The sequence below is a fragment of the Barbus barbus genome (assembly GCF_936440315.1).
Source record: "Barbus barbus genome assembly, chromosome: 41".
In the NCBI taxonomy this organism is placed as follows: domain Eukaryota; kingdom Metazoa; phylum Chordata; class Actinopteri; order Cypriniformes; family Cyprinidae; genus Barbus; species Barbus barbus.
This window is the reverse complement of record NC_136719.1, coordinates 23,961,062-23,973,360: the sequence shown is the minus strand read 5'-3', so window position 1 is coordinate 23,973,360 and position 12,299 is coordinate 23,961,062. Positions and strand designations below refer to the sequence as shown.

At 34.0% G+C, this 12,299-nt stretch overlaps 1 protein-coding gene across 1 annotated transcript in view; it reads left to right on the top strand.

Annotated features, from left to right (window-relative positions):
* Nucleotides 1-12,299, top strand: part of LOC306860621 (terminal uridylyltransferase 4-like) — a 30,820-nt gene that overhangs the window by 16,445 nt on the left and 2,076 nt on the right. Inside the window, exons 16-28 of the mRNA XM_079402404.1 lie at nt 665-768; nt 1,886-1,943; nt 2,030-2,133; nt 2,258-2,347; nt 3,236-3,349; nt 3,442-3,519; nt 4,616-4,793; nt 8,247-8,294; nt 8,611-8,693; nt 8,779-8,894; nt 8,967-9,121; nt 10,065-10,168; nt 11,128-11,674. Coding sequence (XP_079258530.1) covers nt 665-768; nt 1,886-1,943; nt 2,030-2,133; nt 2,258-2,347; nt 3,236-3,349; nt 3,442-3,519; nt 4,616-4,793; nt 8,247-8,294; nt 8,611-8,693; nt 8,779-8,894; nt 8,967-9,121; nt 10,065-10,168; nt 11,128-11,674 — 1,779 coding nt within the window. The remainder of the gene's footprint in view (nt 1-664; nt 769-1,885; nt 1,944-2,029; nt 2,134-2,257; nt 2,348-3,235; nt 3,350-3,441; nt 3,520-4,615; nt 4,794-8,246; nt 8,295-8,610; nt 8,694-8,778; nt 8,895-8,966; nt 9,122-10,064; nt 10,169-11,127; nt 11,675-12,299) is intronic.

Sequence of the window (12,299 nt, the reverse complement as noted above, 5' to 3'; positions counted from 1 at the left end):
GATTATGGCAGACATAAGAGAGAAAGATGTCAGATTTACCATCACTTTCTCAGATGTTGTATTAGAAACAGCCAGAGGAGTGTTAACTCTTTTTATTTGTGTAATTTAATGTCAAAGTATGCAACACAAAGTGTATATATATATATATATATATATATATATATATATATATATATATATATATATATATATATATATATATATATATATATAAATAGCTATAAGTATTTAAACAATTGCTGAATTTACAATAGGTTTCCACAAACTGGGTTTCATGATCTGATGAATAATAATTTATTAAATCATAATAATGTAAAATAAAAAATAAATCATTTTAAAATAATAAAAGCACAAACTGCAGTAACGGACACTATAGTGTATACAAAAACAATAAAAAATTTTCATGCTTTCAGTTAATTTCTAAATGACTTATGCTAGCCATATTGATCCATTCTTGCCAAGAACCGCCCACTTAGGCAGGAAGTGACATATAAAACCACCAACTACAGTTCATTCCATCAATACATCTAATGTTTGACAAACGCTGTGAGTTTGATCCATGGAAAAATCTTTCTCAGTTTTTTAAGATTCTAAACAGATCTGTTAACTGCATTATCCCTATTTTTGACACAAGTTAATCTGTGTTCTGTGTGTTTTTGTTCAGATAAGGCCCAGCTCTGTCTGTTTGGCTCTTCTAAGAATGGCTTTGGCTTTCGTGACAGTGACCTGGACATCTGTATGACACTGGAGGGTCACGACACCGCTGAGGTATAAATGCTGTTGCCCCTTCAAAAGAGGGACATGCTATATTTTATATTGATTTTGACACTTTTATTTTTTTGTAAATATCTGTATCATTAGGCCAATAATTTTTATTTCATTTCATTTTTGTCATGCAAAATTTTAGAAGTACTAATAATGTGCGTTATAATATGTTGATGACTGTTTTCCCTTACTTTAAATGGTGTTTTGTTTAAAAACATTGAAAAGGAGGATTTTTGTTTTTTACATTTAGTCGTTTAGCTGATGCTTTTATTTAAAGCGTCTTACAAATGAGGACAATGGAAGCAATCAAAATCAACAAAAGAGCAATGATATGCAAGGGCTATAACAAGTCTCAGTTAGCTTAAAGCAGTACAACAGTAGTTTTTTTAATTATATAATAAAAAGAAAACAGAATAGAGGAAGCTAGTGTTAGAGGCCTTTTTTGCTTTTGTTAATTTTATAATAAATAAAAAGAAAACAAATAGAATACAATAATATTAGAGAAGCTAGAGTTTTTTTTTTTTTTAAAGAAAACAAGCAGTTAGTAAATGAATAGAGTGCAAGTCTAAAAGGGAAATGTTTTTTTTTTTAAGAATATAATTAGAGAGTGCTAGAGTTAGAGCGTCAAATAAAGATGGAAGAGATGTGTTTTTAGCCGATTCTTGAAGATGGCTAAGGACTCAGATGCTCGGATTGAGTTGGGCAGGTCATTCCACCAGATGGGAACAGTTAATGAAAAAGTCTGTGAAAGTGATTTTGTGCCTCTTTGGGATGACACAATAAAGGGATGTTCACTAGCTTCTAGAGGGTACATAAGTCTGAAGTAATGAATTTAGGTAAAGGGGTGCAGAGCCAGTGGTTTTGTAAGCAAACATTAATGCCTTGAATTTAGCCAATGCAAATTGATAAACAGAGGTGTGACGTGCATTATTTTCGGCTCATTAAAATTAATCTTGCTGCCCCGTTCTGGATTAATTGTAAAGGATTGATAGAACTGGCAGGAAGACCTGCCAAGAGAGCATTACAATAGTCCATCCTGGACATTTTTATTTTTCAATTTTTAGCCAATTATTGACTCTCCTGAGGTTTAACTTGTTACACTTTCTCATTTTTCTTGCAGAAGCTGAACTGTAAGGAGATCATTGAGGGTTTAGCCAAGATGCTGAAGAAACACACAGGTACGGGAGCGATTTATTTTGTGAAAATGAAGTCAGTATTAGTTGATTCTTCAGCGATGACGGATTCATTTATTTGTGTGGTTCAGGTTTAAGGAATATTTTGCCTATCACAACTGCTAAAGTGCCTATAGTGAAGTTTGAACACAGGCAGAGCGGACTGGAGGGAGACATCAGCCTCTACAACACACTGGTGAGACACACTCTCTCTTATATTATATTATGAGTCTGTATGAAAATTGGCTACTTCATTATAATATTAGTTATTAGAATTAGGTATTTATTTATTTGATTTGAATGTTGTTTTTGTTTGTCAGGCCCAACACAACACCCGGATGCTGGCCACATATGCTGCTTTAGACCCTCGTGTGCAGTATCTGGGCTACACTATGAAAGTATTTGCCAAGGTAAGACCATCGTAAATGTTTTAATTTTCAGAATGTAGATAGTTGCGTAAAATATTCCGTACAATATTCAAACATGCACATTCAGACAGCTAGTGCTAAAGGAACATGTGCGTGAGTAGTTCATCTACTTGCATTTTAATTAAACTTTTTCTGATGTTTCAAATGTCGTTTTTTTTTTTTTTTTTTTTTGCAAGAAATTAATACTTTTATTCAGCAAGGATGCATTCAGTTGATCAGAAGTGGCAGTAAAGACATTATTATGTTACAAAATATTTCTATTTCACATAAATTGTTATATTGAACTTTTGAACTTTCTATTCACCAAAGAATCCTGAAACAAAATTTATAACAAAAATATGAAGCAGCTCAACTGTTTTCAACACTGAGAATAGTCAGAAATGCTTCTTCAGCTGCAAATCAGCATATTAGAATGATTTCCAAAGGATCATGTGACACTGAAGACTGGAGTAATGATGCTGAAAATTCAGCTTTAATAAAAAATCAATGACATTTTAAACACATTTAAAAACTGCTATTTTAAATTGTAAAAATATTACTGTATTTTTGATCAAATAAATGCAGCCTTGGTTAGCAGAAGATACTTTTTTTTTTCTCAAAAACATTAAAGAAAAATCTTACTCGCCCAAACGTATGAACAATAGTGTATACATTGAAGAAAATAGTGAAGGAAAAAATCTACTTATTAATTAGACCATAAGAGTTCATAAAACTGTTATTTAATAATAAAGTGTAAATTTAGTGTACCATGTCACTGCTCTCTTAATTCTCTCCTTATGTGAAAGCATAGGAAATTACTGTGTGCTATAGTATTGACTACATACACACTAGGAGAAAAAAGGATGTGAAACGTAAATGTGTGTTTTGCAGCGCTGTGACATTGGCGACGCCTCCAGAGGAAGTCTCTCATCCTATGCTTACATCCTCATGGTGCTGTATTTCCTACAACAGAGACAACCACCAGTCATCCCTGTGTTACAAGAGGTACAGCGCCCTTACACAGAAGTACTGTGGTAGTACCATGGTTCACTGATAATATGGGTGCCGTGGTACTGAATGATTGTGTTCTTCTGCAGATATTCGATGGGAACACTGTTCCTCAGAGGATGGTGGACGGCTGGAACGCTTTCTTCTTCGATAACCTTGATGAGCTGGTAAGCAGGCAATAATGCAGTTTTGTTTGTCACAGTACGTTGAAGAGGCTTCATTCTACTTATATTGTACAATTTTTATTAATTTAATTGTTTATTAGATATTAACAATTTCATATTTACTTTCATTAGAAAATCCACCAAAATAACAATAATTGATAGTATATATTTGGTATTATTAGTCATTTAAAGCAATTGTAGCAATTATTATTATAGCAATTGTCACTAAATACACAAATAAAAATGGTAAATTATAATAACATATATATATATTTTTGTTATTTATAATTATAACAAAAAATAATCTATTATTTAGAGACAAGTAATTACAAAAATAATTAGATTACTTAATAATATAATGCAAGTAAACACATACATACTATCAGTTATGGATTTTCTGTTATTTAGTGACAAGTAATTACTATAAAATAAAGAAAATCCATAAATGATAATATGTAGTAATTGTTAGTAAATACACAGAAAAACTAAAATTTATTTGTAATTACTTTTCGCTAAATATACAAAGAAAAAGTGATAGTATATATTTTTTATATTAGTTATAGTGCTGTCAAACAATTAATCGCATAATATATTTGTGTGTACTGTGTATATTTATTGTGTATATATAAATACACACACATACAGTATATATTTTGAAAATATTTACATGTGTATATTTATATTCATATAATTTATAGTATATATAAATATATTTAAAATATAAACAACATATTTTTCTTAAATATATACAGGCGTGTGTGTACTTTTATAGACATAATAAATGTACACATGCATATAATGTTAACAAACTTTTATTTTGGGTGCGATTAATCATTTGACAAGACTAATTATTTATAATTCTAATATTAATAATCAAATTTGCTGTAATTTTCACTAAATGCACAAAGAAAAACAGTAACTAGTATTTTTTATTTTTTTTTATAATAGTAGTAATAAATTATTAGTATGTATTTTTATATTATATTTGGCCAACGTCACTGAATGTGATAGACTTTTATTCACTTGGACACTGTGAACAAATTATGCGTTCCGATGCATTTTCGGTGTGCACTATTTATTGTGTGTGTTTTGTGTCCAGCGGCGGCGTCTGCCGGAGCTCCATCAGAATAAGGAGACGGTCGGGGAGCTATGGCTCGGCCTGCTGCGCTTCTACACAGAAGAGTTTGATTTTAAAGAGCACGTCATCTCCATCCGGCAGCGCAAACGCCTCACCACCTTTGAGAAACAGTGGACGTCCAAATGCATCGCAATCGAAGGTTTGAAACGTTCATTATCGGCATACAGCGACTTCACTGTCACTGTATGCCGATAACTCTGTCACTCTGCTCTGAAATATACAAACATTAGATTGAGTCATTTTATTCATTTGTTCATTTAATTAATTCAACCTCTCTAGATCTAAATTTATATATAAAACAATATATTTAATTCATTTTGTACATTTGTTTTATAGTAGTATTTGTCATCCCATCCTTTCCCCCCCCCCCCAAGTAGATTTACAATGTTTAATGCACTAAAATACAGCAAATATTTGTTTTTATTTATATTTTTTCTTATATTATTTGTAGTGCTGTCAAAATTAGCGCGTTAACACAGGCGATTCATGTTTTCAGTTTAACGTGTTAAAATTATTTAACACCGTTAACGCTGGGGTTGGCTACCCCACTCGTAACTGCTAATTCTGTCTCTTTTTTTTCTTGACAAGAAGTGCATTTATTCAGTCGCAGAACGTCTTTACGAGCACATCAAACAGGACACGTTTCAGACGCTCTTCAACTTCACTTCAGCGTCAGGCGCGAACGAGCGTGGAAACAGTACTGTGCTCGCAGCGCGTGCTCTTCAATACACGCACAAAGGTGCTGGCGCGCGCATAGCCTGTATAATTTCATATCAAATTGCGAAAGAAACTACGAGCATGCAATGTCGTGATTCGTTAAGTCATGAAGTTACCAAAAAGGCAATTTAAAGCTGCCATAAAACTGTGCATGCATGTAATATGTTATATAGTAGGGTTGTGCAATTAATCGCATGCGATTCTCATGCGCATCTCGTCAGTAAAGCCGGTTCCGTGATTGGCGGTAAATCTCCATCACCTGTTTTCAAATGGAGCGGTAGTTAATACACAGAGCTGTAGTTCACTGACAAGCTACGCGATATCGCGTTCATAATCGAATGCTATTCATCTGCGATAATGAACGCGATATCGCGTAGCTTGTCAGTGAACTACGGCTCTGTGTATTAACTACCGCTCCATTTGAAAACAGGTGATGGAGATTTACCGCCAATCACGGAACCGGCTTTACTGACGAGATGCGCATGAAAATCGCATGCGATTAATTGCACAGCCCTATTATATAGCCTATGCTTTACATTAAGAACATGTCTATGAAATGGTTTTTCAAAACTGTCCTGGAGCATCTCCCTCATCTAACACACCCGATTCAACTCATCAGCTCATTAGAAGAGACTGAAATGGGTCAGAAAAGGTAGAGTTGAGAGAAAATACAATGCATGTCAGATCCGCGTCATGTTCAGTAGCAGCAGCTCTTAAAGAAATAGAAGCATACAACCTAATAACCAGCTGCTGTGATGTCTGTTCATCTAGAACAAAAGAAAAAAGAGGTAATCAATAACTTTTATAGTTTTAAGGATTCATCTGTATTTAGTGTTTGAAAACTTTATTCAATTTCTGTATATTTCTGCTGAGGGGCACAGGTAGATAAATATGACATTTATTATAATGGGTTTATGTGAAGATTGTTTTAAGTTCACTTTAATTAGAAGTTATTTTTAAAGGACCCATATTGTCAAAACTGAAATTTCCTGGCTTTTTTCATGATAACAGAGGTCTAGGGGCTGTGTAACTACCATACAAGTTTCAAATCAGTCATTTCGCAGTAAAGTGCACACAGCCTGCATAAAGTAGCTGTGCCTTTTCACAAGCCCTTGTGACTTCCGTAAAAATGTGACGTCTGATCAACTCAGTCACCGCCTTCAGTCACCATCCTGAGCACCGCCCTTTTATAAATCCTTTTGCCAAACCCCCAGACAACACTGCATCCATGCCATTCTTGAGCAACAACACGGAAACATGTCGAAAAGGTTAACTTTAAAGGACGAAACCAGATCGGCCGATCTGTAACGTTACACTCCCACTCAAAGAATGATCTGACAGGATTGTTACTGTGAGTGGATCACAGCTAACATGCATAGTAAAGACAAACTCACCTGTTCATCTAGTCATGATGATGATGTAAATATATTTCAGTTTCAGCAGGCAACTATTATTCCAGCCACAATTAATCACAACCATGTTTATACAATTACAAATGATTATATATAAATTGTCAGTTTGTTGTTTTACACATGCACATATAATATTATTTCATACACAACATAGTGAGATGCAATAAATCTTCAGACGCACCCATAACAACAAAAGACAATACTTTATTGAACCTTTTCTGATAAGAAGTGTGTGCTGCAAACAAGCATTTTTGACGATGGTTTCTGTCCAGTCCGCTCGTTTTATCGCGTTTAACCACAGCTGTAGTCGGTTTTTTGTCTGGCAGTGGCAGCAGGTATGCGATCAAATTTCTAATTTTAGGCTGTATTACATCGATTCTGGCACCCAACATCACAACAAGATGATATTTTAAGCTCCTTATGAAGCTGAATCTGCGCTGGTTTGTTTTGCTTCCAGCTTAGCGCGGTGACGTAATTGTGACGTCGGCCCTACATCATGACCCTAGTTACCTGTGGTTGGCCTAGCCGTGCGTCACTCAGAAAATAACAGGCCAATCATAAGAGAGGCTCATGAATATTAATTAGACAGGCCAAATCAACCTGTTGTTATCAGAGCTCATGAGAGAAGAGCTGTAAAAATATATTGAGATGGTTTTTGGTACTTATACCGCGAATATATATTCTTAAGGACATTAAAACCTAAAATAAAACTCCAGAAAGGTGTACAATATGGGACCTTTAAAGTCTAATAAATGTTAAAATTGATAGCTCTTAATTATAATGTAAAATTGAATGGCTATTGTCAATGGTTGAATATTAGGGGGAAACATTTTTATAGGGAAGTCACTATTAATTGCTATCAGTGATACTGGCCTTCAGTCATAAAAAATAAAGATGCCATTAAACGCACACAAAAAATATACTGTTTATTTTGTTTGTACATTTAATTTGAAGATTGAATGTGAAATTATTGCAATATAAAAGTATATTTAATTTTTTTTTTTGTTAGGTGGGATTAATCGCAATTAATTTCAGAAAAATATGCGATTAATTAAAAAAAAAAAAATCGATTGACAGCACTGATTATTTGTAAAAAAAAAAATGTTGCATTTGTATTTTTTACGAATTTGTAATTTGATTTTATTTGATTAAATATACAAAATTATATTTTTATTTATAATTCAATTAAAAAGTTATCTATTTTTAATAATTGTTTCACTAAACGCACAAATACAAATAGTGTATATTTAATTATTATTATTATTATTATTATTATTATTAAAAAAGGTAGTTTTAGTATTGTATATTTAGCCAATGCTGAGGTAACTTCACTGAATGTGACCGTTACAGTTTGACTTCTAATATTCAGCAATATTTCATTTCAACAAGACAATTGTTACATTCCCCCTAGCGAGGTTAAATGTTATATGCTGTGTTTTTACATGACTATTTATTTTTAACAGATCCTTTTGACTTGAATCACAATCTTGGGGCTGGTGTTTCTCGCAAAAGTAAGCAAAACTATCCCATTCCTCATATTTTTGCGTTTTTTGCTCCAAACAGAAGTTCTAGTAAAGGGGTAGGCAACTTCGGTCCTTGAGTGCCGATGTCCTGCAGAGTTTAGGTCCAACCCTGAAAAAAAACCTCACCTGCCTGTAGCCCTAGTAATTCTGAAGACCTTGATTAGCTTGTTCGGGTGGGTTTGAGTAGGGTTGGAGCTAAACTCTACAGGACATCGGCACTTCAGGACCGAAGTTGCCTACCCCTGTTCTAGTAAATGTATGGTGGATTATGTCTCACTCGTTCTCTCTGCCTTTTATTATACAGTGACTAACTTCATCATGAAGGCCTTCATCAACGGCAGGAAGCTGTTTGGAACCCCGTTTTACCCTCAGCCGGGAACAGAGGCCGTGAGTCGCATTAAAACTGCTCCTGAGCTCCATCAGCCTTCACTTCATACCTCGTTTCATCTTCGTGTCTCTGTCTCTCTGTCAGGATTACTTCTTTGACTCGAAGGTGTTGACAGATGGAGAACTGGCTCCTAATGACCGCTGCTGTCGGATCTGCGGGAAGATCGGCCACTACATGAAGGACTGCCCAAAGAGGCGCAGGTGCGCTGTTCAGACGTGCAGAAACTTTTACCTTTTACAGCAAAGTGCTTAGCTGATCTAGTCTGTTTTCAGATTGAAGAAAAAGGAGAATGAGCGCGAGGAGGAGGTCAGAGAGGAGGACAGGGAGCCGAGAGAGAGGCGTTGCTTTCAGTGTGGTGATATGGGTCATGTGAGGAGAGACTGTCCCGATTACAAACACCTCCGTCAGAGAGCAGCGGCCGGACCAGGTACAGCTCTACTTAACTCGGTCGTTTCTTCTGTCTGATTTGTTAAGTAACGCAGCCTCTCCAGAGCTGAACTTCTAAGACCGTACAGTTTATGAATATATTTAATAAATAAATCTAATAAGTATTTTATATCTATCCATCAGTCTATCTATTTAGTGTGTGTGTGGAGAGATCTGTTTCGAAGTACATTTTACATGTGAAATATTAATACTAATAATTAATATTATTAAATAATACAGTAAAAATACAGTTTGTATTATTATAATGTATATAATTATTTATTTGTGTTTTATAATTAATTATTATTAGTTATTCATTTTCACTATTAATAATTAACTACTATTCACAACTTTTAATATATATATAATTTTTTTTTCATGAATATATTTCAGAAATTAAAGCAAAAATAAATATAATAACTATGTATAATGCATAAACAAAAATAGAATGATGGATAAACAAATATTAATAAATTTTATCCTCATTTTTAACGTAAACGTGGACTAATTTCAACTTTAATGTGTATGGCTTCTGGTTTCATCCGCTGGTTTAATTTTAGCCCAGCAAAACAGTCTATGTTGCTTGATATTGCAAAACTGGTATTGATCATATTATTTTAATGTATTATTATAATCATAAACAGACAGGTTTGTAGGGCTATTAGTGTTACTGTTTACTGCACTTTTGTAATTTTAGATATTTAACTATAGCGGCTAATGAATCGGAAGTTTCGCACATTCACATAGAACAGTTTAGTTCCGTGTCACAAAATAAGATGGATGGTTATTGCAAAGGATTTTTATTGTCTTTAGTTTTATATTGTATTGTCATTGCTGATTTTATTATGCACTGTTTTTTTACTTGTACAAATAAGTCTTGAAACGACTGTCCAGTAGTGGGCAGCACATAAAAGCATTTGAGTATGATTGCTCTTTATTTCCAGTTCCTCACATGGTCCGGGCCATGGCGAGCTCTCAGTCCATCCCCATTCCTCAAGGTGCTTCAGTCCAGGATCGGGTCGGAAGGAACAGGCAGACCTCTGAATGTGTAAGGACCAGAACCCTCTACTGTCAGCTGTTTCTGGGTGATAGAGGCCCACTTTCTTTGAGAAGTAGTTGATGTTTCTTAGTATTTTATTTTATGCTTTGAAATTAATTTATTTTGCCAGTTAAAATTAAATTTCAACTAAATAATTTGGACTAAACAATACTGGTTACAAAAGTACAGTGAAAATCTGGTTTAATTTTTAAGTAGTATTTTATCTATGTATAATTTATTTCTAGTTACAATTAATCTTCAACAATTTTCAACAAATAAAAATGTTTTAATTTCTATAATTTTTATTTAGATTTAAATTGTATATTTTTTTTATTATGTTAATAAATTATATAATTATATTCTGTTTACTTTTCAGTAAATATACAAAGAATGTTAATATGTATAATACTATTTAGAAGTGATATAGTGTATAATAAAGTAAATATTATTTTATATTAATTTATTAATTATAAATTAATATTTAGAATGATTATATTAATATTTCTATTAAAATATTATACATCTATGTAATTAATATTTTCACTAAAATGTAGTAATTAGATCTGTTGTATATTAATTGTTTTTAAATCTAAAATAAATAAACAGAAATACAAAGTATAATTAGTAATTAATTTTAACATTAATTTTAATAGTCTAAGAAAAATATTTACTCTGTGTATATATATGTATATAGAATTACATCTATACTGAATATATATATAATATCACATGCTAACACCTGTAAATATAAGCGTATAAACAATATATATATATATAAATAAATTGTTTATACGCTTATATTTACAGGTGTTAGCATGTGATATTCAAGGTTTTGCTTAATTTTTTTGTTTGACAAAAAATCATTGTAAATATATAGCAAATATTCAGTATCACCCAGCAACAGAACATCAATTTTCATATTCTCATTATGGTTTTTAGATTAACTTTTTCTGTCTGTTTCCTTTCAGTCTGATACACGTCAGACTCCACCGTACTCCCCTCAGCCGTCTCCCTACAGCCAGGCGTCCATCTCTCCGCAGAACAACAAGCCTTCCTCTGCATCCTCTACCTCCAAACCCTCCCAACCGCAGCCGCAGGTTCCCCAGGTCCAGCTCCCCATCTTCAGCTTCCCCCACTCCCACCCGAGCCAGTATCACGCTGGGCTCTCTGCGCTGGGCCTCCTGCCTGCCCACCCCCAGCAGCCACCCCTCACCTCGGCCTCCTGGCCCATCCACGGCCCTCTCATCCAGGGCTCTGGGGTCTCCACCGCCTCTGGCCACCCGTCCTCTCCAGGCCTGAAGTTCGCCGTCCGGGGTGGCGGGAGCGGAGGCGGGCCGGCGGTGAGCCCCGCCCCCATGAACCTGAACGACCCCAGCATAATTTTCGCTCAGCCGTCGACAGGACGGGTGGCTGGTGGAGTGGGCGGAGGCCCCGCCAGAGAAAGGGGGCACCCCTGGCACAATCACCATCTCAGTCAGGGGCCACTGGTGGGGAACGGCACCATAAACAAGACAGGTACACACACGTGGTGCTCACACTCACTGGTTAGTGTGTCTGTCGCTCGGTTTCAAAACCTAGTGAAATGCTTTCTAAGGAGATTTTCCTTACGGAGATCTAGGCTTTATGCAAATAGCACTCTGATTTCAATTAATTTTGACATTAGCATGTTGCTAAGTTGACACAGTAAAAAAAAAATAATATCTAAATAAATGCCACGTTATAAAAAATTTTCTGTCTTTTTTAATGCTGTTATGGAAGAATCTATTATTATTAAGTAATGAATAAGTAATCTAGTTATTTTTTAATAAATGAACATAACAGACAAATGAAAACTAGCAAATGTATATTATTTTTATTTTATAAATGTCTATTATATATAAATAATTCTTAAAAAAAACATTGTCAGGATAATATTTTTATATTTTATCCTCAAAATGAAAAGGACCCTTTTTTCCATTTTGCTTTTCTAATATGAAATTAGATTTTGCATTAAGAAAAATACTGTTTAGTTATTACTAATTAATTTGAGCTATTGGGAGGAAATGCCAAAATGTCAAAAAAATAAATAAATTAAATTAAAATGTTTTTAATTAATTCATTTTTTGTGCTCATGTAACCAAGGCTATGTGGATATGGAAAA